Consider the following 24,348-nt stretch of genomic DNA (forward strand, 5'->3'; position numbering starts at 1 on the left):
GATCTTTTTGGTACCAGGGACCAGTTTTGTGGAAGACAGTCTTTCTATGGGCTGGGGGAAGGTGGGGATAGTTTCAGGATTATTCAGTCATGTTACATTTATTGTGCTACTTTATTTATATTATTATTACATTGTAATATATAATGAAATAATTATACAACTTACCATCATGTAGAATCTGTGGAAGATCTGAGGTTGTTTTTCTGCAACTAGATGGTCTCATCTGGGGGCAACATGAGACAGTGACAGATCATCAGGCATTAGATTCTCATAGGAAGCACACAACCTAGATCCCTCGGGTGGGCAGTTCACAACAGGGTTCATGCTCCAATGAGTATCTAGTGCTATCACTGATCTAGGAAGGGGCAGAGTTCAGGCAATAATATGAGCCATTATTATTGGTTGGCTATAAGTACAGGTGAAGCTTCCCTGGTTTGCTTACTGCTCACCTCTTCCTGTGTGGTGTGGTTCATAATAATCCATGGACTGCTACCGGTCTGTAGCATGGGAGTTGAGGACCCCTGCTCTGGGTGGTCCTACCATAGATAAAAAAGTAAAAGTAAGGAACTTTTGATCTCAAAAGAATGCTGAAGCAAAGTTATGTTACATATGCTTGTCCCAACAAGGTCTCACTATTACTGACTTCATTCCTCCTCATTTGAAGTTGGAAAGAGACACATTTACTTTGTTGGAGGAAGATGTGCTCTTCTACCTGCTGGTTAGTTGTCATGATAACAGCAATTTTGTTAGAACAAATGCTCTGCTACCATTTGCCAAAAGATTGTCATAATAAATATACAAATTTCTCAACTCTAGGCTCAGGAGATTATAATAAAATTAGAAAAATGTTTCACAATAACAAAAATGCTAGTATGCTACCTGGTTGTGGACACCTAATACATTGTATAACCCAAACGATATGAGAACACCTTTAATTTAGCCATCAATTTATCAAAGAACTTTTATAAGTTTGGTTTTATAAGTTGCAGGAGATAAAGATGGAGCAGATGTAGTTTTGATCCTTAAGGTGCTCATAATAGAGCTGTCTCTATTTCATTTCTGTGCTTTTTCAATAGAATTTACAAAGAAAATATTTCCATTTATGTTTTCACTTCACTTAACAAATAACTATTGAATGTCTTTTAGATACTAAGCATTTTTCTAATGCAATAGAACACAATTAAAAATACAGACAGGAGTTTGTTATTATCATTGTCATTATTTTTTTATTTTACTACTTTATTCAGTTCTTACTGTGTGCTAGATGCCCACTGGAAGCTTATAATTTATTATATATTGATTATGTGCCAGACATAAGTGATGAGGAAGGAAAGTTTTGGTAAAAAAAAAAAAAAAAGTAGGTATGATTCAAGGGAAGCATGCAGAGTGAGAAGAATTTTTCTAGGGAAAGAAGCAGAAGAATAATGTTTGACAGAAGAAACATGCAACAAGATTGTGTGTTGGCCAGAAGGAACATCTAAGGAGATTGCCTGTTTGGCAGGAAGGGCAGCAAGTGCAAAAGACAAGATGCTTGAGTGAACTTTGCAGGGTTTCTGAGCAGTTCAGTTCTGCTAGCACCAAAAGTGTTAGATACCAGAGGTTGGGAATGAGGTGAATACTTAGGTAAGGCAAGTTTATGACAGACTTTTTAATACTACAGAGATGAGTAGATTTTATCCTGTGGGCCATGGGAAGTTTACCAGGTAGAATGCTTTGGACTGCAAATACTGATGAGCAGTGGCGAAAACAGTAGGAACCAGAGTTGTTTTGTTTGTTCAGTGATATCCTAGGGATCCCTCTTGTCCCTCTTTCTGTGCTGTCGACAGTGTTTTATTCATGTCTCCTTTCATGGTTGGGTAATCTGCAACAGCTCCAAACATCTTGTTCTCACAACACAACATCTCAAGGGCTTCTTTTCTTCACCTGTGTTTTCAAAACAGGGAGAAAACTTAGAAGTACACAAGGGGCTTCCTGTAACATTTCATTGGCTGTGTTACACTACCTGCTCATTCCCAAACCAGGCACTGGGAATGCAAACACGTGATTAGCTTAGAATTAACGTTTCCCTTTCTAAGGCTGAGGAGGGAGATTGGGATAATAAACATCCCAATAGACTTGTGTTTCTTCTGCAAGAAAGAATAAGGAATGGCTATTGGTAGGGAGTCGACAAGGTTTGCTGCAGGGGCTCATTGGAGACATGGGAGCAGGGGAGTCACAAGATTAAATGTGAGTATTAAGGCATTCTGGTTATGGTGTAAAATGGGTTAGCAAGCTTTTCCTGTAAAGGACCAGGTGGGAAATATTTTAGACTATGTGGTCTCTGTCATAACTACTTACCCCTGCTGTTGTCTGCTGTTGTAGAGTGAAAGCCACCATGATTCTATGTAAGCAAACAGGCATGACTGAGCTCCTTTAAAACTTTATTTACAAACCATAAGGCAGATTTAATTTGGACTGTGGCCTATAGTTTCCTGGGATTGGTGGAAGGTTACCATGGAAAGAAACCAGGAGACAAAGGAAGCTTTTGCAATAGTCACCTATAGTTTTCGTCACACGTCCTTGGACTAGTATCAATGTATTATAAGGTTTTCACCCATCCATGGTGGAATAAAGTTAGGAATCTCAGTTACTCATTTTAATATGTTGGTCTTTGTTTTTATGGTGTTATGCCTTTTTATTTGTTTTGCTTAATTTTTTCATGTAAGAACTAACATTAGTAGTTGACGGTTTTCTTTTAAATAGAAGCCATTTTGTAAAGTTTATGTTCCCAGTGGCAGTGGGAATATAAAGCAGAGGCAGAAGAGAGGTATAGTCCATATGATTTAGTGATAATTGAATGAGAAAGGCTTGGGGGACCGAGAGAAATGTCAGATGATTTACAGGTTTCCAGGTCGTACACTAGTATTTAACCTGGACATGAGGAAGGAGTAGGAAATTTTCTGGTGAATACAGAAGAGCAAAGAGCTGCAGGTCAGCAGGAATGACCATTTTTTTCCTATGCATGTTTAATGGAATATTCATGTAGTATATTTTGAGTAGGTAATTGGATAACCAGCATTTATAACTCACATCCTACTACTTTGACTCTCAGTAACAAGACTTATCAAAGATCAAAGAATCTGAAAGTTGATGAAACTGTCCATGTGTATCACCATCAGTGACCGAAAGTTGGCATCCACAGAACACAGAATTGGGATAGGTGAACTTAATAGATAAAGATGAATATCAGAATTGTGTTCCTCTTAGGGAATGATAGTCTCCATGACCTGTGTGAGTCACGGCTGCCAGAAAAGAAAGAGAGCAAGGAGTGTATTAAAGAAGCACAGCAAATTCAGTCCTAGAGTGCCCTGCTTGACTTCATGTCATAGTTCTGATTTCTGAAATACTATTTTCTGCAAAATATGCTTTCTGTTTTTCCCCTCTTGTAGCCTGCAACCAAATAGAATCCCTTCAGTGGGGCATTTTTGTGTTCTTCCTTTAATAACAGCAACATATAAATAACAAAAAGAAGTAAGAGAAAGTGTGTTTTTTTATAGGCTCGTATTTAACATAAACTTGAGAGTGAGTACCAAGATTATACTTAGAATTTACAGACCGGGTAGGAAGACGAGATAGAAATCTGAAGATTACTGACTCAAACACAGTGTAGTTTCATTGCTTTATTGTCACATCTCTGAATTCACAACTATGAATTATATTCGTATGCACTATAACTTTAGAAAGCACCTTCCCAAACCAAATATTAAGTGATTGATTATAATTTCTTTGACTTATTATAGAATTGACTTTCCAAGTGCTCATGAGAATTATTGAGAATTTGCTACATAGTAACATCTCAGCTGTGTCCACAAGAGCTATCTGTCACCTTGTCTTAATGACTATTGGCTCACTAGGAATATTGGTTTTGGCATTAAAATGATATTTTTCTAAATGCAGATAGGACCAGGGATCACTCTTGAACATTAATGTCCAAGCATCTTAAAATTACACATCAGGTTTCATAATCTGACTTCTGCCCCACTCTCCATCTTTAGCCCTTTTCCCTGTGCGCCCTTTCTCTGGCATTACTGAGTTGCTGGTAATGTCCTACTCACTCGTTCACTCTTTCAGGCCTCACTCCTGCTCTTGCTGCTGTGTGGAATGCTGTTACCCTTTCCTTCCCTCTACCGCTTTTAATCTGGCTAGCCTCAATATTTCAGTCTGTGCTTGGGCATGTGTTCTAGAAAAGCCATCCCTGATATGCTTTATTTTCATTGTTTTTAAACCCTAATGCCTAGCATGTATGTAGCAGGACTCAATAAGAAATTTCTGAGTAAAATAAAGACTGTTTTTACAAAGATGATGTGCAAGACTGTTCTCTGCAGTCTTGGAGCAGAGGGGACAGATATGTGGCGGAATAACGTAGAGTTCAGGTGGTAAAGATGCAGTAGAAAAATCAGTGAAGTCAGAAGGCAGCCTCAAGAAGGAGGTACCTTTTTATCTGGGGAAAGACATGCAGAATCAAGGAAGACTTCACATATCATTGTTTTAAAAGATGAAAATAAGGCCAGTTGTTGTGTCTCACAACTGTAATCCCAGCATTTTGGGGGGCTGGAGGAGGTGGATCACAAGGTCAAAAGATCAGGAACATCCTGGCCAATCATGAAACATCATCTCTACTACAAATATGAAAAATAGCTGGGCATGATGGTGCATGCCTGTAATCCCAGCTTCTTGGGAGACTGAGACAAGAGAATCGCTTGAACCAGGGAGTCAGAGGTTGCAGTGAGCTGAGATTGTGCCACTGCACTCCAGCCTGGTGACAGAGAAAGACCCTGGCTCAAAAAAAAAAAAAAAAAAAAAAAAAAAAAAAAAAAAAAAAAGAAGAAGAAGAAGAAAAAAAAAAAGAAAAGAAAATAAATTTGTCAGAATAGTAGAGGGAAACATTTTAGATATTAGGAAGACATTGTGCACTAATAAAGGTGTCAGTAGTAGTTTTGGAAATCATTTATAAGGTACTATTGTTGCAGAAAACAGGAGGCAGGGAGAGACCCAGTGGGTGAAACAGGAGGATTTTATTTAGGTGCACACCGGTTCAGTGGATTTGCATCCAAATGCTGAGTCCTGAACAAAGACAGAGCCTGGCTTATAAAGGCAAGCTTACAGAAGCAGAACAAAGGCAGTTAATCATATAGTGACAGTTTTGCAACCTCAGCATAGCTTGTGACTTTGCAACTACATTGAAGGAAAAGAAGAACTTGCAAAATATATACATTTGTACAAATAGCTATGAGTAAATGCTGAGGGGAAGGGGAGACGGTAAAGGAATTTGTTTTCTTAACCTTGCTCTGGGATGTCTGGACCCATACCTGTGGACTCTGGCTTCTTGGACAGGGTCAACACAACCTTACCTGGGCCCTGCCTGTTACTATCCTTAGAGTCAGAGTAGTTAAGTGCAGGAAAACTTGTTTCTCTTTAAAACTAAATTTCCTTTTCATTACATTTACTGCTTCATGATTAGGAAGTGGAGAACAACATTCTGTGTTACCTTATATGTTTCTACTGTATTTTAAAGTTGTGTTTCTGGTGGTTTTGTTCATTTATGTTGGGTGGATGAATTTGTGAGTGAATCTCATCAGGCGTCTCCCCAAGTGGTTTGTTGAAGTCTTAGAGAGTGATTTCCTAAGTAACTATTTCATGAAACACTAAACACTCAATTTATGAGATAACATAAAATGTTGTCTTAAATCTATTTTTATAAAGGCAATAGTTTTTAACTGTTCTAAGTGGTTCATTTTAACTGAATATATGGATTTCTCAACAGAACAAGACTTAAAGCTGACATCAGAGGAAGAATCACAAAGGCTTAAAGGCAGTGAAAATAGCCAGCCAGAGGCATGGAAAATTTTACATTTAAATGTTTGATTTAATGTTGTTTTCTTTGCTTTAATAATATTAGGTAGTCCAAATGAAATTATCTTTCAGACTAGGTTTTGAGGATGAATAGATTCTTTTTTCTAAGAACTTTTTAATAGATTCATAAAATTTAATAAATTCAGCAACCTCATTAACAGAAGAATCAATAGATTCTAAGTTAGCATTTGAAACTTAACTTAAAAAACATAACCACTATAAACTTTAAAATACTCTTACTTTACAATATTCTTATTTAAAATATTCTTATCTGCCTTTTTGATTAGCTTATAGGTAATCTTTCCTTTTGTAATAGAGGCAAAAGAAATTCCAGAACTTTGTTCTTTTATTCTTACAACACCCTGACATGATAAAGAAAGTAACATCAATTATTGGATTATATTATTAAGCAATAGAATTATGAACAATGTAACACTGATGGTCCCTGAGCTGGATTCGTGGTTGAAGAGTAATCATGGCCAGTGATTGAAAATCTGCAGTTTTATATTGCAGTCACTGATAGCAAGGTGAAAGATATATTCTGCCTTGTGATCTCTCATTGACCTCAGCGTTTCTCTTCAGGGAGGGAACCAGGTCATAAAAGCAACCCAAATGCCTATTACAAGAATCGTATCTTGCAGAGTGGGACCTTTGGTGTTAGTGCAGAAACACAATAACATTTGAACTTACTGCAGTTGCAGAAAATGAGTACAGATTATTAAAATTTTTATCCACTGTCATTAGTACACATTAGAATATATTAGAACTGGACTTAAGCAGATAAACTAGATACACAACACTATCATATTACGACATATAATTTCAATTAAAATTTAAGAATTTGCATTTCTTTCTGTTTGGTGTTGATTTCAGCTCCTAATAACTGAAAGCATGCCTACAATTCAGTTAGTAATCTGTAGAGGCTCACTGGTTAGGGTTTGGTGAGGTAAACTCTTTTCAAGTGAGGAAGACTTTGCAACACTACAAATCATCCGCTGATGCATTTTTGGCAGATTTAACACGTAATAAATTAAGTGGAGTCCAAACAAATGGTGACAAAGTTAAGTTTGCTGGTTCATGTTTATCTTCTCCCATTGGCTAAGGTGAATTATTTTTCTCATGTTAGTCAGAAGCCAGTGATGTGGCAATAGCTGAACGTAGATTAAAAAGTTAATTTTTAATTTTAATTAATTATTTATTTTAACAGTTAAATTTTAATTTTAATTATTTTCTAATTTTTCATTGTCTATACTTGATTACTTAAAATAAAATTATTTTTAAAACATGCATTCCAAAAGAGGAAACATCACAGAAATACAACAAGCAAATTAACCTTCTATTTTTGCATTTGCAGGAAATGTCTCAAGAACCAGAAATAAACAAGGATTGTGATAGAGAGGTATACCATTATATTCAAATGTTTCTGTTGAATTAGATTTTTACATTATGTTGTTTAATAAAGTGTTGTAAGTATAGGCACACATGATCCTATCATGTAAGTAGCATAAATCATCAGTGAAAAATTTAATATTTAACTCAGAAAGAATTCTGTAGATTGAGTTTTAAAGAGATACAAACCCCAGAGATATTCTTTCATTATTATGGAATAATCCTGAATGGTGCCGTAAAGTGCTAGGTCATGCGACTTTAGGAGCTTTGGATCAATCATTTTATCTTTCTTGGTTTTAGTCTGATTATCAATAGTTAATGTGGCTAAAGAAGATAATTTCTTATTCTGTGTATCTTCCAGCTAGAAAATTGTACGGCTATCGAATGTGAAATTTGGGGAACATCTTATTTTCTGGGCATCCACGCTTGTACCTCAGCAGTTTCACTCTGTTCCTTGTGTTGTGGCGAACTTTGGTTCCCATGTTTCAGTGAGAACCATCATGTTTTTGATATCCCAGGGACCAAATGAAAAAAAATGATCAAAGGCAGTGGGGGAGAAGAATATCTCAGTGCAGAAAAGGGCAATCTTCCTTTCTATTCCTGAAGCCCCACAGTGTCTCATCCTCTAAATCTGACTGCTTAATGTGAGATCTAGGTGGTAAAGACAGAAGAAGACACATTTTGCATCTTTGTCTTTTTATTTGTGTGTTCCCACGAGTCAAATGGGATAAATACATATATAAGATTCTGAAGAGTCATTGGGAATAAAAGCACAAAATGAAGGAGGGCCCTTTTTGAATTTTGAAAAATTCTGTTTTATTCAGTCAAGCAGAAATGAAGCAAACTTTACAATGATATGATAATTACATCTTAAAATTAGAGGGTAATTGTTCTGTATATATGATCAAACTTAAGTGTGAAATATTTTTAATGACTACAATAATGACAAACTGAGTCAATTGATAAAATCAATCAAAAAGGTTCTTTTTATTCAATAAAGTGAATATCCTTAATATCAAACTTCCACTCAAGGCTGAAGAAGACATGAAGAAGCACGGAAGTAATAATATGGGATTACCAGAAAACCTGACTAATGATGCCACTGCTGGCAATGGTGATGATGGATTAATTCCACAAAGCAAGAGCAGAACACCTGAAAGTCAGCAATTTCCTGACACTGAGAATGAAGAGTATCACAGGTAAGCCTATGACAACATTTAATAGGAGACAGCCATATGCTGTCAAACTAATCCTAATTTGGGCTAATATTCATGATTAAAAATTTTATATTTTTCCTAGGATATTCAGCCTTGCCTGGTAATCAGAAAAATGAAAATCAGCAAAAAATGAGTTACCATTTTTTCCAGTCATTAATTTATTTGAAAAATAACGAGTATTGGCAAATGTGAGGGGAAAGGAATTTCTTTACATTTTAGTGAACTTTTATTTTAGCTTCAGAGGTACATGTGCAGTTTGTTATATAGGTAAACTGTATCATGGAAGTTTGGGCTACAGATTATTTCGTCAGCCACATAATAAGCAAAATACCCAAAAGGTAGTTTTTTGGTCTTCTCCCTCCAGCCATGCTCCACCCTCAAGTAGACCCTTTTGCCTGTTATTTTCCTCTTTGTGTCCATGAGTTCTCATTGTTTAGTTTCCACTAAATGAGTAAGAATATGTGGCATTTGATTTTCTGTTTCTGCATTAGTTTGCTTAGAATAGTGGCCGCCAGCTCCATCTGTGTTGCTGCAAAGGAAATGGTCTCATTGAAAAAGACATGTCGTACACTGTTGGTAAATGCATTTCGAACATTAATTGAGTAGCATATTCACACACACATATATAACATAGTAAGGATATATATGTATATTAAGGATACTTGTATAGATTTGTTACGTATATACTTACATATAAGAACATTTATTACAGCATCATTATATCAAAAGATGGATCCTTATCAGTAGGAATTTATCATTATTAAAAGCAAATCCTTACCAATAGGAAATAGCTCAATTTTCATTCCCAGAAAATAATGTAGTATGGAACCATTTTTTACAAATGAGGTTAGATCTAGAGTATACGGATTATTTCACAATTAAAATGTATTTAAAACCTTTGCTTTGATAACACATCTTAAGATAATTTTGTTAGAATTCTTGTAATATCTGCTGTGTTGCAAATGGAAGCTGCATGCTCCATTGACACTGTACCTTGATTGCTAGTTGTTAAATTTTTGTTGTCAGTGCCTGAGTGCTGAAATATTGGATCTTCAATCTGAATATTGCCAAGGGATTGTATGGGGATCTATATTTAATATAAACATTTCAGTATATTGGGTAAAACTTTTATTAAAATGTATCAAAGGATCTTTCATCTACTAAACCAGAATTTTGTCAGATTTTTCTGCAAAGAGTCAGTTAGTAAATATTTTAGGCTTTGCAGACTGTATATATATTTTTGAGACAGGGTCTCTGTTGCCCAGGCTGGAGTGCGGTTTTGTGATCATGGCTCACTGCAGCCTCCACTTTCTGGGCTCTAGTGATCCTCCCACCTCAGCCTCTCTGCTAGCTGGGACCACAGGTGTGCAACATCACACCCAGCTAATTGACTCTGTGAACTGTAGAGTGAATAAGCATGGCTGGGTTCCAAGATACTTGACTTACAAAAACAGGCAGTGGGATTTGGCCCACAGGTGCTAATGTGCTGACCTTGTGCTAAAAGGAAGGTGCTACTAATGCAGTAACTCTTATTCATAAAAGTGTCCGGCATGTGTGACATTATCCTTCCTTTTAGAAAAGGATATATTTCAGTATTCACCACACCACATTTTTCCACAGTGACTTCATATAATTTTTAAAATTTCATTTATAACATAAGACTATTTTCTGCATTTCTGCCACTTTATTCCTGTTAATAGAACTCAGTAGTTTACTGTGATCAATTACTTTGTATATTTGATGAGTATCAACTGTTCTAGAATTGGCTGATTTTTATCAAGCCAGAAATACTCTCCTTGAAACGTTTAGTGTTTCTTGGTCTTTATGTATAAGCATGAACAAAGTGATATTCAGCTTATGGAATCTAGAATTGTTTAAGGTGACTTTTAGTTCTATAGTTTTAAGGATTTAACACCTCAGTCTGGCATTTTTAATGCCACATGTGTATAATTTTGTAACTTTTAAAATATATAATTGTTATGTAAAATTTGAAGACTACACCTGTTATATAAAATTAGAAATTAATTGTCTATTATTTTCCATGACTGTGGAAGAAAATTACAACATTCTCAGCCATGACTTCTAAGTATGATGTCCTTAAAAGAACTGTCTAAGTATGATGTCCTTAAAAGAACTCATGAACTCAATTATCTTTTCATTCACTCTTGATCTCACACCAGTAAGTCTTCAGTTTCAGTACTCCTCCAACGTTGTTTTTCCTCAAGATTATCACTAATTTTTTTTCTGTAATAAATCTAGGCATTTTTCGTACACTTCATTTTATTTAATCTGTTAGCAGAATTTGAGCCAATGGAGGACATCTCTTCTATAACAGCATCTTCAACGTGGCTTCCAGGACCTCAGTCCCTCAGGCTTTTCCTCCTGCCTTTCTAATCCATTCATCATGGCCTCTTTTGCTTGCTCCTCCTCATCTTTCTCCATTTGGACATTGTTTTTTCCGAGGGCTCAGTCCTCAATCTTCTCTCTCATGACTTTTTCTTTTTTTGAGACAGAGTTTCACTCTGTCACCCAGGCTGGAGTTCAGTGGTGTGATCTCGGCTCACTGCAACCTCCACCTCCTGGGTTCAAGTGATTCTCCTGCCTCAGCCCCCTGAGTAGCTGGCATTACAGGTTGGTGCCACCATGCTCGGCTAATTTTTGTATTTTTAGTAGACACAGCATTCCCCTATGTTGGCCAGCCTGGTCTCAAACTCCTGACCTCAGGTGATCTCTCTGCCTTGGCCTCACAAAGTGTTGGGGTTGCAGGCATGAGCCACTGCACCCAGCCCCTTGTGACTTTTTCTACCGTGTATATGCTAGTGATTTCCAAATGTATGTCTCTGGCTCAGATCTCTCTCCCTAATTCCAGATTTCCATATGAGCCTGCCTACTTGATATCTCTATTTGGTTAGCTATTGGGGATCACACACTTGTCAGACCCAAAATTGGGCTACTGATGGCCTTCCTGAAATTTACCCCTCATGTAGTCTTTCCTACTTTGGTTAAGGGCAACTCTTCCAGTTGCTTTGCCAAAAATCTCGTTGTCATTCTTGACTCATCTCTCTCTCCGTCTCTGACACCTTACATCTATTCTCTCAGTAAATCTTGTCAGGTCTATCTGAAGAATATGTCCAGAAACCAGTCATATCTTCTACATCTGAGCCACCCTCATCTGCAGTCTACATGAGTGTCATAGACTGGTAATTGATAGTCCTGGCTTTTAAAAACTTCCCTTTTCATCAATTCTTAACTCAGTGGATATACTTAAAATATAAGTCAAATTGTGTCAGTCCTGTGCCCCAGCCCTTCTGATTGCCTCCCATTTCACTCTGAGTATGTGTCAAATTTCCTCCTAATTCTCTCCCTTGCTCTGCTTTAGCCACACTGAACTTCTTGCCATCCCTTCTCTACCCCTAGTGCTTAAAGACTCCAAGCACACCTCTGTACTTGGCAGTTCCCTGTGTCTGGAATGCTTTTTCCCCGGATATCCTCCTAGCTTACTCTTTCCATTCCTTCAGTTCTTTATTTAAAACCTCCCTTCTGCTAAGAAGTAGAAAAAGGGTAAAAAGAAACACATTATGGAACAACCACTTTCTGAGGAAGAACCATGTACTACCCAGATGCATCATGCTTAAGATTCAACTGGGAGTGTACCAGGGAGGCTCTCTAATGTAACCAAGGGAAGGTTCAATGAAACAAAGTGATTTATCATCTCTAACTTCAAATCCATTTGTATCTTGACATCAACACTCTTAACCTTATATCATCATTTCTTAGAGTCTTTGATATACAAATAAAAGGTTTTTTTGTATTAGAAAGAAAGAAATCCCCTTTCTCAGCAGAGACTTTTCTGACCATCCCAACTTTCCCACCACCCTCCCCATCAAACACATAAACATTTCATTTTCCTGCTTTAGTTTTTTCTCCTCTAACGTACTGTATACTTTGTCTTCTCTGTCTGTTGTTATTGTGTGTTTATCTCACTCTCATGAATAAGGATTTTATTTTTCACTACTATATCCTCACTGCCTAGAAAAAGGCCTAGCGTATTGGATGTAGCTACCTAATAAATCCTTATTAAATGAATGAATGGAGTTTATCCTGGGTATGTTGTTTGATTGATTCTCACTTTAAAATTTTGACATGGGTCATTCTATTAGTTTTGTCTGGTAATTATATGCATTTTAATTATTGTTTTGGCTTTTTATAATAAGCTACATTCTTTATATTAATTTTTTTATTTAGGGAGAAAAGCCCAATATTGTGGTTATTCATTATTTATTCTTTTATTTATAATCATAATTGTAATTATGGTAAACTGAGTCAGAGGAATTGCAAACTTTACTAGTATTTTATTTGATTTGATTTTTGAGATAGAGTCTCACTCTATCGCCCAGGCTGGAGTGCAGTGGTGGGGTCTCAGTTCACTGCACCCTCCGCCTCCTGGGTTCATGTATTTCTCCTGCCTTAGTCTCCTGAGGAGCTGGGATTACAGCGGCATGCCACCACACCTGGCTAATTTCTGTATTTTTAGTAGAGACTACTAATTTCACTTTATTGGGCAGGCTGGTCTCGAACTCTTTACCTCAGGTGATCCACCCACTTTGGCCCTTCAAAGTGCTAGGATTACAGGCGTGAGCCACTGCACCTGGCCACCTGCTTTAAAAAAAAAAAAAATGGGGTGGCACATTTAATGGACTTACAAATTCTTTTCAAGGGATTATGAACCTTTGGTATTTGAAATAAAAAGACAGAGTTGGAAATTTTTTGCTTCCTATAGTAAGAGGAATACTGGTCCGGCACTGGCTATTCTGATGGAGCAGGTGCTGCTGCTTGGCTGTATTTCAGAAGCAAGCTGCTCACATCTGTATTGGTTGGTGAGCAAGACCAGTGGTCATTGATTGGTTGATTAGATTTCAAACTGGCTCTGGGTGGCTTCTTGTTACCATTGGTACAGGTCATTTCTTTCCTAAGTTACACTCAACTTTAACTGAACATTTTCTGTTTAAAAATTGCCTTCAATTAACTATGTTCAAAATGAAACTATTTTATATTCCAGAATTTTAGACCTCATTTTAAAATTGTGGTCACGATGAATTGGTTAATAATAGCTCTCAGGAAGATCTATTTACATTTTTTAAAATACATATTTCTTTGCATAATTTATTCCTTAAAATTAATTGCCTTGTTTCTGTTATTGGTATTTCTAGAAGCTTTTGTTCAAGTCCTAACATAAACTCCAGTAGGAGATTTTAGTCTCTTTGTCAGTTAATATAAGTATATGGTTGTGATATTCTCTTTTTAAATTCCTTTTCTTGTTCACTGTCTTCTCTGTACAATAACAGTAATATTCTTATGCATTTTTACCTCATTAAAAATAATTACAGTTTTCAGGTCATGTGATGCCAACATGTTTGTTCCTTTTGCTTGGTGTGTGTGCTGCTATTCAGGCTCTGTTGTGGTTCTACATGAATGGCAGCTTTTTAAAATAACTCTGTGAAGAATGACATTGGTACTTGGATAGAAATTGTATTGGATCTGTAGACTTCTTTGGGCACTATGATCATTTTCACAATATCAATGCTTTCAGTCCAGGAACATAGGATGTATGTTCATTTATTTGTGTCATCTCTGATTTTCTTCAGTGGTGTTTTCCAGTTATCCTTTTATAGTTGACTCACCTCCTTCATTACATATTTTCCTAGGTATTTTACTCTTTTGCAGCCATTGTCAAAGAGACTGGGTTCTTGACGTGACTCGCAACTTGGTTGTAGGTAGTGTATAGTGGTACTACTCATTGGTATTTGTACATTTTGTAGCCTCTGAGACTTTACTGAATTCATTTATCAAGTCTAGGAGTGTTTTGTAGGAGTCTTTAGGGTTTTCTAGGGATAAGATCATATCATTGGTGAAGAGATAATTTGACTTTCTTTTTTCCAATTTGGATGTCCTTTATTTCTCTTGCCCAATTGCTCTGCCTAGGACTTCCCAGTTTTATTCTTAACATGCATGAAATAAAAGTAAAATCAAAAGTGATTAATGATTACTTTATTTCACATCTCTGTCGCATACACAGATAAAATTAATTCAAAGTTGTATGTTAAAAACACAATATTAGACCCTGTCTTGTTCCAAAAGGAATTTCTAAGTTGTCTATAAAATACAGAGGAATCAAGAATATAAGTGGAAAGTGTTTCCCAAAAATAAATATAAAAAGTATGGGTTATCACAGGGCTTCCCAATCCCCAGGCCATGGACCAGTACCAGTCCCTGGACTGTTAGGACCTGGACCACAGAGCAGGAGGCTAGTGGCAGGTGAGCAAGCAAAGTTACATCTATTTAAAGCCACTCTCTGTCACTCACATTACTGCCTGAGCTCCTCTTCCTGTCAGATCGGTGGTGGCATTGGATCGTCATAGGAGCGTGACTCAAACCTTGTTGTAAGCTGCTTACACAGGGTATCTAGGTTGTTCACTCCTTATGAGAATCTAATGCTTTATGATCTGTCACCATCTACTGTCACCCCCAGATGGGACCATCTAGTTGCAGGAAAACAAGCTGAGGCTCCCACTGATTCTACATTATGGTGAGCTATGTAATTATTTCATTATATATAAGTAATAATAGAAATAATATGCACAATGAATGTTATGTGCTTGAGTCATCCTGCAACCATCCCCCAACTCAGGTCTACAGAAAAATTACCTTCCACAAAACCAGTCCCTGGTGCCAACATGGTTGGGGAGAACTGGGTTAAGAGATGTGAGACCCCTTTGCCTTGTCTTGGATTAACGTGCAGATATGCATTGTGTGAATGACATCTGATGGCACCATGTTGCCCTGTAGATCATTTTAGGGACACCTCCAGTATTTCATGAAAATCAAAATTTCTTCTAGTGATGAACAAAATGATACCCAGAAGCAAGTTTCGGAAGAACAGAATGCTGGAATATCACAAGAAGAGATTCTGACTGGTAAACAAGAGCAGATGGAAGTGGCTGAAAAGAAAATGAATTCTGAGGTATTTTCTTTAGTCATTTTCAAATGTTTTAATATGTGTATTTATTTAAAAGACAACTTTATGTATTTTGGAAAGTACACAGGATTTTTAAAACAGAAGTGCAATGTTTAGATGCCTACGTGTACATTGTGGAAGGGTACAATGCTTAAACAGTTATGAATAAATGCAATTCTTATAACTGACTGTAAAAATATTAGAAAAGTAGTATATTGATAAAACTTTATTCAGTAAAAGGAACTTAAAGAACTTTAAGAAATTGCTTCTGTCCAAATATATGCATAGCTAAGGTTCTTACAATGGTGTAGTTGATAGATTAGATATCAGAGAATAAACCCAATTTAAAAAATATACTCAAGCATATTAATCTTATATTTTATGCATTTGGGTTTTTTATAATTCAGAGAAAGGCTTTTCCAATTCTGAAATTCTAAAAATCCTCTAGTGACTTATTTTTCATGGTCTTTAAATAAGTATTTCAACTTTTTGGAATTTACACATTTTTAGATTTGAAGTTTTGTCCAACTTTTTTCCCGTTAAATATCCACTATGGGAATTCTTTCCTTATACAAATATAAATGTCATACTTTAATTTCAGAAGAAATCATGATATGTCATTCTCTTGAGTGCTAATTAAAAGTTCCCTTTGTTTACTTAGGTTTCTCTTACCAATAAGAAAGAAAAAGATCTCTTGCATGAAAATCGCATGTTGCAGGAAGAAATTGCCATGCTGAGACTGGAAGTAGACAGAATAAAACAGCAGAGCCAGCTAAGGGAAAAGAATCTTTTGGAGGAAATTGAAAGTGTGAAAGCAAAGAAAGATAAACTTCTAAAGGCTGTAAAATTAAGGGAGGATCATTAACAAAAATCAGCATTTAAGTACAGTGGACAGCTTAGCATTTTGACAACTGAGAATAATGATAAACTTCTTAAGGCTGTAAAATTGAATGAGGAAGCATTAGCAAAAATCAGTATTTCAGTAGAGTGGACAGCTTAGCATTTTGACCGCTGAGAATGCTCAGTTCTGAATTGCAGAATGTAAGACACAGCTAGGAAACACTGGAAATGGAAATCCTATCATGTCGCTTTAGACTGACTACTGCCCTACATGACTGTGATCAATGTCAAATAGATGAAACAGACTTCTTTACAGAGAACAAACACGAACAGGTTTATTTACAGGAAAAAATGAATTCTCATATATCTAACCTAAAAGATAACAGTGAGATTCTTTCTGAACAACTCTAATGTTGACAGCAAAATTAACAGCCTAAACATTAAGCTGCATCACACAGGATAAATTCTGAGAGACAAGATGGGGCAGGCCCCCATCTTTACTGTTCAGACAACTTAGTCATTCTAGTGTGTGGGCTTTGGAGACTACAAACCCATCAAGGGCAGAAGAGATCCTGTGGCACGGCACAGCTGCTTTACCAAATCATGGCCAGACTGCTTCTGTAAGCAGGCCCTGATCCTGTTCCTCATCACTGGACAGGACCTCCCACCTGAGGCCTCTAGCTACCCCCACCAGTGTTCCCTGACCAACGGAGATTTGAAACCTTCCTGGGACAGAGTTCTCAGAGAGAGGGGAGGGCCACCACCTTTGCTGTTTGGGCACCTAGCCATTCTGGCCCATGGGCTTTGGAGAGCCCAAGCTGACCAGGGGTGGAAGTGGTGTCTCAGTGCAGCACAGCCACCCTCCAAAAACGTGGCCAGACTCTTGTTTAAGTCAGTCTCCAACCACGTTTGTAAACACTGGGTGCAGGCTTTCAACCAGGGTCTCCAGCCACCTTCACTGCTGTTCTCTGGCTGACAGAGGTTTCAGACCTCCCTGAGTCAGAGCTCCAGGGGAAGGACCAGACTGTCATCTTTGCCGTTTGGACAACTTAGCCATTTCAGTCTTCAAGTTTCAGAGTGTCTGAGGCAACCAGGGGCTGAAGTGAACCCCCAGCACAGCATAGCCACTCTACAACAATGTGACCAGACTTCTTTTTTAAGCAAGTCCCTGTTCCTGTTCCTCCTGACTGTTCAGGACTTCTCAACTTGCCTCCAGCCATATCCTACAGGTGTGTACAGATTGGCAACAGGTTCATACCTCCGAGGTGCAGAGCTCCCAGAGGAAGGGGCAGGCTATCATCTTTGCCTTTTTGCAGACTTCACTGCTGATACCTTCAGGCACTGGAAAATAGGAGGCCATTGGGGACTGGAGTGGACCCCCAGCATACCACAGCAGCCCCACAGAAAAGTGGCCAGACTGTTATGTGGGTGCCCATTTCCCTATCTCCTCAATGGGTAGGCCCTCCTGGCAGGGTCTCCAGCCAGCCCCCCACTGGAACTATCAAGCCTGTAGCAACTTGGCAATTCCCTAGACTGAGCTTCCAGGAGCAACTGAAATCCTCTCTGCCGCTGCCTCTGCAGTGGAACTGCCCTTGCTTCCCTCAGAATATCAAGGGAGCAAAGACCCTAAGTGCCATATCGACACCTCCAACAAGCTGCAGTTGACCCAAGGAACACACCAGTCCATTTCCCACAGGTACCACACACCCTGCACTGTTCATCACCAGACAGGGAACCCTGACTTGGGCTCACAGCACAGACCCTCCATCCTGGGCTGATTACATTAAGTAACTGCTAACTTACATCTCTCTCGGGTGGAGCCTCCAGGAGACAAAGTTGTAGAGCAACAAGTCAGATGATATGCAGCCCAGAGGGCAGGGACAGCTATCTCTCTAGCTCTGCGTGCTCTTATGAGACACTTTATCCAGCACTTAAGGAGTGCTGCGGTCAGACCAGCCCTGTCTCATGTGCAAGATTGCCCAGCACAGATCAGGTCTAAGAGTTACCTTCTTTAAAAAGGGGAGTTTCTTAAAAAAGAAGTCTGGCCATGTTTGTGTAGAGCAGTTGTGCTGTGCTGGGGTTCACTTTTGAGAGAGTTCTCTGAGACCTGATCTCTGCTAGGCAGTTTTGCACATCAGGTGAGGCTGGTCTGACCTCAGCACCCCTTAGTCAGCTTGCCTCTCCCAGGACCCCAGCCAGGCCACACCTGCTTACAGGACACTCTCGGGTGCACACACCATAGCTTCTGTACCAGTGGACCGTGCCTGATTAGTGGAGAGCTGCAGCAAGGTGGCCCCTACAGCCATGCACCAGCCTGCACATCACCTCTCCATACTGCAGCCCTTTATATGGAAACTTCTCACATCCCTTTGCTGTGTGTGTTTACACAGGTGGGTTTTTCTGTACGTACCCTGATAGCACATGGGAGTGCAGCACACACCCCAACCCACACCAACTGCCACTGAAGATGAAGCTGTGGTTGGAACAGAGCCAAAAACCCCATCCCTGTCAACATCAAGATATGGGTAGGAATAAAGTTCACTGAGTGAAAGAAGTACGTTGTCATCCAATACAAGGAAGCTAAAAATCATTGTACAACACTGCAGGAGATGACAGACAAAATAGGCAGTACAGAGAAAAACATAACTGACCTGATAGAGCTGTAAATCACACTACAAGAATTTTCATAATGCAGTCACATGGTGATTGTGTGTGATGGCATTATGAAAATTATTGTAGTGTGTGTGGGCACCCGAGAGTGCCCTGTAAACAAGTGTGCCCAGGCTGGAGTCCTGGGAGAGGCAAACAGACTAAGGACGGCAGAGGTCTGACCAGCTCCATCTCATGTGCAAAACCACCCAGCAGAACAGACGAAGCAGAGGAAAGAATCTCAGATCTTGAAAACTGGCTTTCTGAAATAAAACAGGCAGACAAGAATGGGGAAAAAAAAAGAATGAAAAGCAAAGAACAAAATAGCTGAGAAATATGGGATGATATAAATGACCAAATCTGTGACGAATTAATGTACCTGAAAGGGATGAGGAGAATGGAACCAACTTGGAAAACGTACTTCAGAATATCATTCGTGAGAATATCCCCAACCTAACCAGACAGCCAACAATCAAATTCAGGAAATCCAGAGAACCTCAGTAAGATATGTCACGGGAAGATCATCCCCAAGACACACAGTCATCAGATTTTCCAAGGTCAAAATGAAAAAATAGTATGTTAAAGGCAGCTGGGGAGAAAGGCAAGGTCACCTACAAAGGGAATTCCATCAGACTTAGCAGACCTCTCAGCTGAAACCCGACAAACCAGAAAAGGTATTCAACTTCTTAAAGAAAAGAAATTTCAACCCAGAATTTCATGTCCAGTAAAATGAAGCATCATAAGTGAAGGAGAAATAAGATCCTTTTCAGACAAACAAATGCTGAGGGAATTCATTATCACCAGATCTATCTTACAAGAGCTCCTGAAGGAAGCACTAAATATGGAAAGAAAAAACCATCACCATCCAGTACAAAAACGCACTGAAGTACACAGTCCAGTGATGCCAAAAACCAACCACATACACAAGTCTGCAAAATAACCAGCTGACAGCATTATGACAGGATCAAATCCACACATACCATGATTAACCTTAAATGGAAATGGGCTAAATGCTCCAATTGAAAGACACGGGGGCAAGCTGGATAAAGAACCAAGACCCATTTGAGTATGCTGTCTTCAAGAAACCCATCTTGCATGCAGTGCCATACATAAGCTCAAAATAAAAGAATGGAGAAAAATATTTCAAGCAAATGGAAAACAGAAAAAAGCAAGTGTTACACTCCTAGTTCCTGACCAAACGGACTATAGCAATAAAGATAAAAAAAGACAGAGGGCTGGGCGCAGTGGCTCACGCCTGTAATCCCAGCACTTTGGGAGGCCGAAGTGGGCAGATCTCGAGGTCAGGAGATCGAGACCATCCTGGCTAAGACGGTGAAACCCCGTCTCTACTAAAAATACAAAAAATTAGCCGGGCACGGTGGCGGGTGCCTGTAGTCCTAGCTACTTGGGAGGCTGAGGCAGGAGAATGGCATGAACCTGGGAGTCGGAGCTTGCAGTGAGCTGGGATCGCGCCACTGCAGTCCAGCCTGGGTGACTGAGCGAGACTCCATCTCAAAGAAAAGGAAAAAAAGAAGGAGATTACAAAGGTGGTCCTGACCTTTGATAAATCTCATTATTGATTGATACCAACCTGGGCTATCTTTATTGCCCAAACCAATAGGATAATTTGCTGAGGTTGGGGAGCTTCTCCCCTGCAGAGAGTTCCTGATCTCCCAAAATTTGGTTGAGATCTAAAGTTGATTTTGCTGTACAAGTCCTTTTCTGAAGTTTTACTCATTTCCAACAACGAAGGCAAGTTTTCCTGCTTCCATGGCAATGGAGAGCAGGCACCTCCTTTCCTGAGTTTCGGCTTGCTTCTGACAGGAAAGGTGAGTGTCAGTTTTTTCCAGCTTCTCAGATGGCAGAGAACGATCACCAGCCTGAGCCTTATTTCCAGGTAAGTAACTGAATTAGACTTTTGTCTTAAAATTTTTTCTAATGACTAAAATTTAAGATTATCCACCAGCTACTTTTAATTTCTCCTTACCATGAGAACACTCAGTAATCATATAAATGGTGCATTTGTTTGTTTTGCTCAATTCTTTGTGTGTGTTTGTGTTTGGGGTTTTATTGTTGTTGTTTCACTTTTCTCCCATCTCTTCCTGACTTGGTCAAATCCAAGGGAATGTTCCAAATTGTGGAGAGCAAGGCATCTGAATTGGCTAAAAGCCCTGTGGCTGCAAAAATGAAAAAAAAAAATTCCAGTTATCAGAAAATATTTTTTGTTTTTATTTTTTTTGTTTGTACATAAGTGGGCTCACCTACATAACAAGGCCATCTTTTGCTAGCCAAGGCCAGGCTGAAGGAGTAGTCTTGGTGACCCAGTGTTAGGATTCTGCCTGTTAACTACAGAAACCTGAGTTTGGTTCCTAAGTCTAGTTCTTTCTGTTTGATGTTTGTGTTACTTTTAAAATATCAGCAGTTTGTCCAAGCTATGAGGTGGTAGTAAAAGATTCAAAAGGATTTTTTTTTTTTAAATTCTATGATTAAAAGTTTACTTAAAAGCAAATTTCCTTTTTTAAAATTATACTTTAAGTTCTGTGGTGTATGTGCAGAACATGCAGGATTGTTTTATGGGTATACACATGCCATGCTGGCTTGCTGCATCCATCAGTCCGTGATCTACATTATGAATTTCTGGTAATGCTATCCCTCTCCTAGCTCCCCACCCTGACAGGCCCTGGTGTGTGGTGTTCCCTTCCTGTGTCCATGTGTTCCCATTGTTCAACTCCCACTTATGAGTGAGAAGGCGTGGTGTTTGGTTTTCTGTTTTTGTGTTAGTTTGCTGAGAATGATGGTTTCCAGCTTCATCCATGTCCCTGCAAAGGATATGAACTCATCCATTATTGTGGCTGCATAGTACACCATGGTGCATATATGCCACATTTTCTTTATCAAGTCTATCCTTGATGGGCATTTGGGTTGGTTCCAGTCTGTGCTGTTGTCAACAGTGCCTCAATAAACATATGTGTGCATGTGTCTTTATATTAGAATGATTTATATTTTTGGGGGTATATACCCAGTAATGGGATTGCTGGGTCAAATGCTATTTCTAGTTATAGATCCTTGAGGAATCATCACACTGTCTTCCACAATTGTTGAACTAATTTATACTCCCACCAACAGTGTAAAAGTGTTCCTCTTTCTCCACATCCTCTCCAACATCTATTGTTTCCCGATTTTTTAATGATGGCCATTCCAACTGGCATGAGATTGTATCTCATTGTGATTTTGCTTTCCATTTCTCTAACGACCAGTGGTGATGTGCTTTGCTTCACATGTTTGTTGGTTGCATAAATGTCTTCTTTGGGAAGTGTCTGTTGATATCTTTGCCCACTTTTTGATGGGGTACTTTGTTTTTCTCTTGTAAATTTGTTTAAGTTCTTTGTAGATTATGTATATTAGCCCTTGGTCAGATGGAGAGATTGCAATAAATTTCTCTCATCCTGTGGGTTGCCTGTTCACTCTGATGATTGTTTCTTTTGCTCTGCAGACACAGTAGTTTAATTAGATCCCATTTGTCAATTTTGGCTTTGGTTGCCATTGCTTTTGGTGTTCTAGTGATGAAGACTTTGTCCATGCCTATGTCCTGAATGGTATTGCCCTACTCAAGAACATTTCTGTGCCTGAGTGCCATACCACCTAAAGTAATTTATAGATTCAGTGCTATTCCCATCACGCTACCACTGACTTTCTTCAAAGAATTAGAAAAACTGCTTTAAATTTCATATGGAACCAGAAAAGAGCCCACACAGCCAAGAGAATCCTAAGCAAAAAGCACAAAGTTGGAGGCATTACAGTACCTGACTTCAAACTATTCTACAAGGCTGCAGTAACCAAAAGAGCGTAGTACTCATATCAATCCAGATATATGGACCAATGGAACAGAACAGAGACCGCAGAAATGACACCATGCAACTAAAACTGTCTGATCTTTAACAAACCTGACAAAAACAAGCAATGGGGAAAGGATTCCCTATCAATAAATGGTGTTGGGAAAACTGGCTAGCCGTATGCAGAAAACTGAAACTGGGCCATTCCCTTACACTTAATACAAAAATTATATTAAGATGGATTAAAGAGTTAAATGCAAAACCTAAAACCATAAAAAACCTATAGAAGAAAACCTAGGTCACCAACTGCAGAGAAAGGTACTTGCAGTGAAATGCATGGTACAAACACGCATTCCCGTCTTCCCTGAGTGGGTCAGGTTGACGAGTGGTCCACCTGCTCCTGGCGGATCCCTGCAGACATGGCTGGTTGCTCTTTGAGCCAGCTTGGCCTTGCCTGGCATGCACAAGCTGCAGTGCAACAACTGTGCTTCAAATGGAGCCACACAGAGAAAAGTAGCAGCAGGATCAGGTGCAGGGTGTGCGCTGCCTTCAGAGTTCCAGTCCATTCCTCAGGGCTCAGATGGCACTGTGGGCTTCTTCGTTGCAAAGAGGGAGACCACAGGCCATCTTGAGGAGGACTTTATGTTCAAGTGCAGAAAGCAGGCAGGAGTTCCACCCAGTGGACTCGGCCTTCTGTGCCCCTGGCCAGATTTAGAATTTGACCCGAGGCAGGACAAGCTCACTCAGAGTAGCATGGTGGTAGCTGGGGTCTATGCATGCCAGGCAAGGACAAGCTAGCTCCAGGAGCAAGCAGCCACGTCTGCAAAGGTGTGGCTGGAACAGGTGGAACAGCCACTGACCTCACCCACTCAAGGAAGCAGAGATGGTTTCAACAGCCAGACTGGCTGCCACCTGATGGCTGATGGAGCTGAGGCCTGAGGAGAAGCAGATGGCACTGGGGCCCTACCTCTAGGGTAGAACTGATGTACCATGAGCGGCAGAGAGTAAGGTTGGTGGCTGGTCCACCAGCTCCTGGCACACCCTTGCAGAGGTGGTTGGTTGCTTTTTGAGCCAGCTTGGCCTTGCCTGGCATGCACAAGCCTCAGTGCAACAACTGTCTTACACATGGAGCCACATAGAGGAAAGGAGCAGCAGGCTCAGAAGCAGGGTGTGTGCTGCCTTTAGGGATCCAGTCAATTCCTCAGGGCTAATATGGCACTGTGGGCTTCTTTGTTGCCAAGAGAGAGACCACAGGCTGTCTTGAGGAGGACTTTCTTCTCAAGTTCAGAAAGCAGCCAGGATTTCCACCCAGGGGCCTAGGCCTTCTGTTACCCTGGCCAGACGTAGAATTTGGCCCTAAGCAGGACAAGCTCACTCGGAGCAGTACTTTGGTACCTGTGGTCTGTGCATGCAATACAAGGCCAAGCTGGCTCAAAGAGCAACCAGCCATCTCTGCAAGGGTGCCCCTGGAGCAGGTGTAGCAGCCACCAACCTCACCCACTGAAGGAAGCAG

At 39.4% G+C, this 24,348-nt stretch overlaps 1 protein-coding gene across 1 annotated transcript in view; it reads left to right on the plus strand.

Moving 5' to 3' along the window:
• The window catches only part of LOC135965291 (POTE ankyrin domain family member G-like), a 54,303-nt gene that overhangs the window by 12,710 nt on the left and 17,245 nt on the right, over positions 1-24,348 (plus strand). Inside the window, exons 8-16 of the mRNA XM_065521810.1 lie at positions 5,804-5,874; positions 7,247-7,291; positions 8,314-8,480; positions 15,396-15,519; positions 16,175-16,351; positions 16,451-16,495; positions 17,886-18,049; positions 19,389-19,502; positions 20,827-20,899. Of these exons, the coding sequence (XP_065377882.1) occupies positions 5,804-5,874; positions 7,247-7,291; positions 8,314-8,480; positions 15,396-15,519; positions 16,175-16,351; positions 16,451-16,495; positions 17,886-18,049; positions 19,389-19,502; positions 20,827-20,899 (980 nt within the window). The remainder of the gene's footprint in view (positions 1-5,803; positions 5,875-7,246; positions 7,292-8,313; positions 8,481-15,395; positions 15,520-16,174; positions 16,352-16,450; positions 16,496-17,885; positions 18,050-19,388; positions 19,503-20,826; positions 20,900-24,348) is intronic.

The sequence above is a fragment of the Macaca fascicularis genome, chromosome 10 (assembly GCF_037993035.2).
Source record: "Macaca fascicularis isolate 582-1 chromosome 10, T2T-MFA8v1.1".
Classification (NCBI taxonomy): Eukaryota; Metazoa; Chordata; class Mammalia; order Primates; family Cercopithecidae; genus Macaca; species Macaca fascicularis.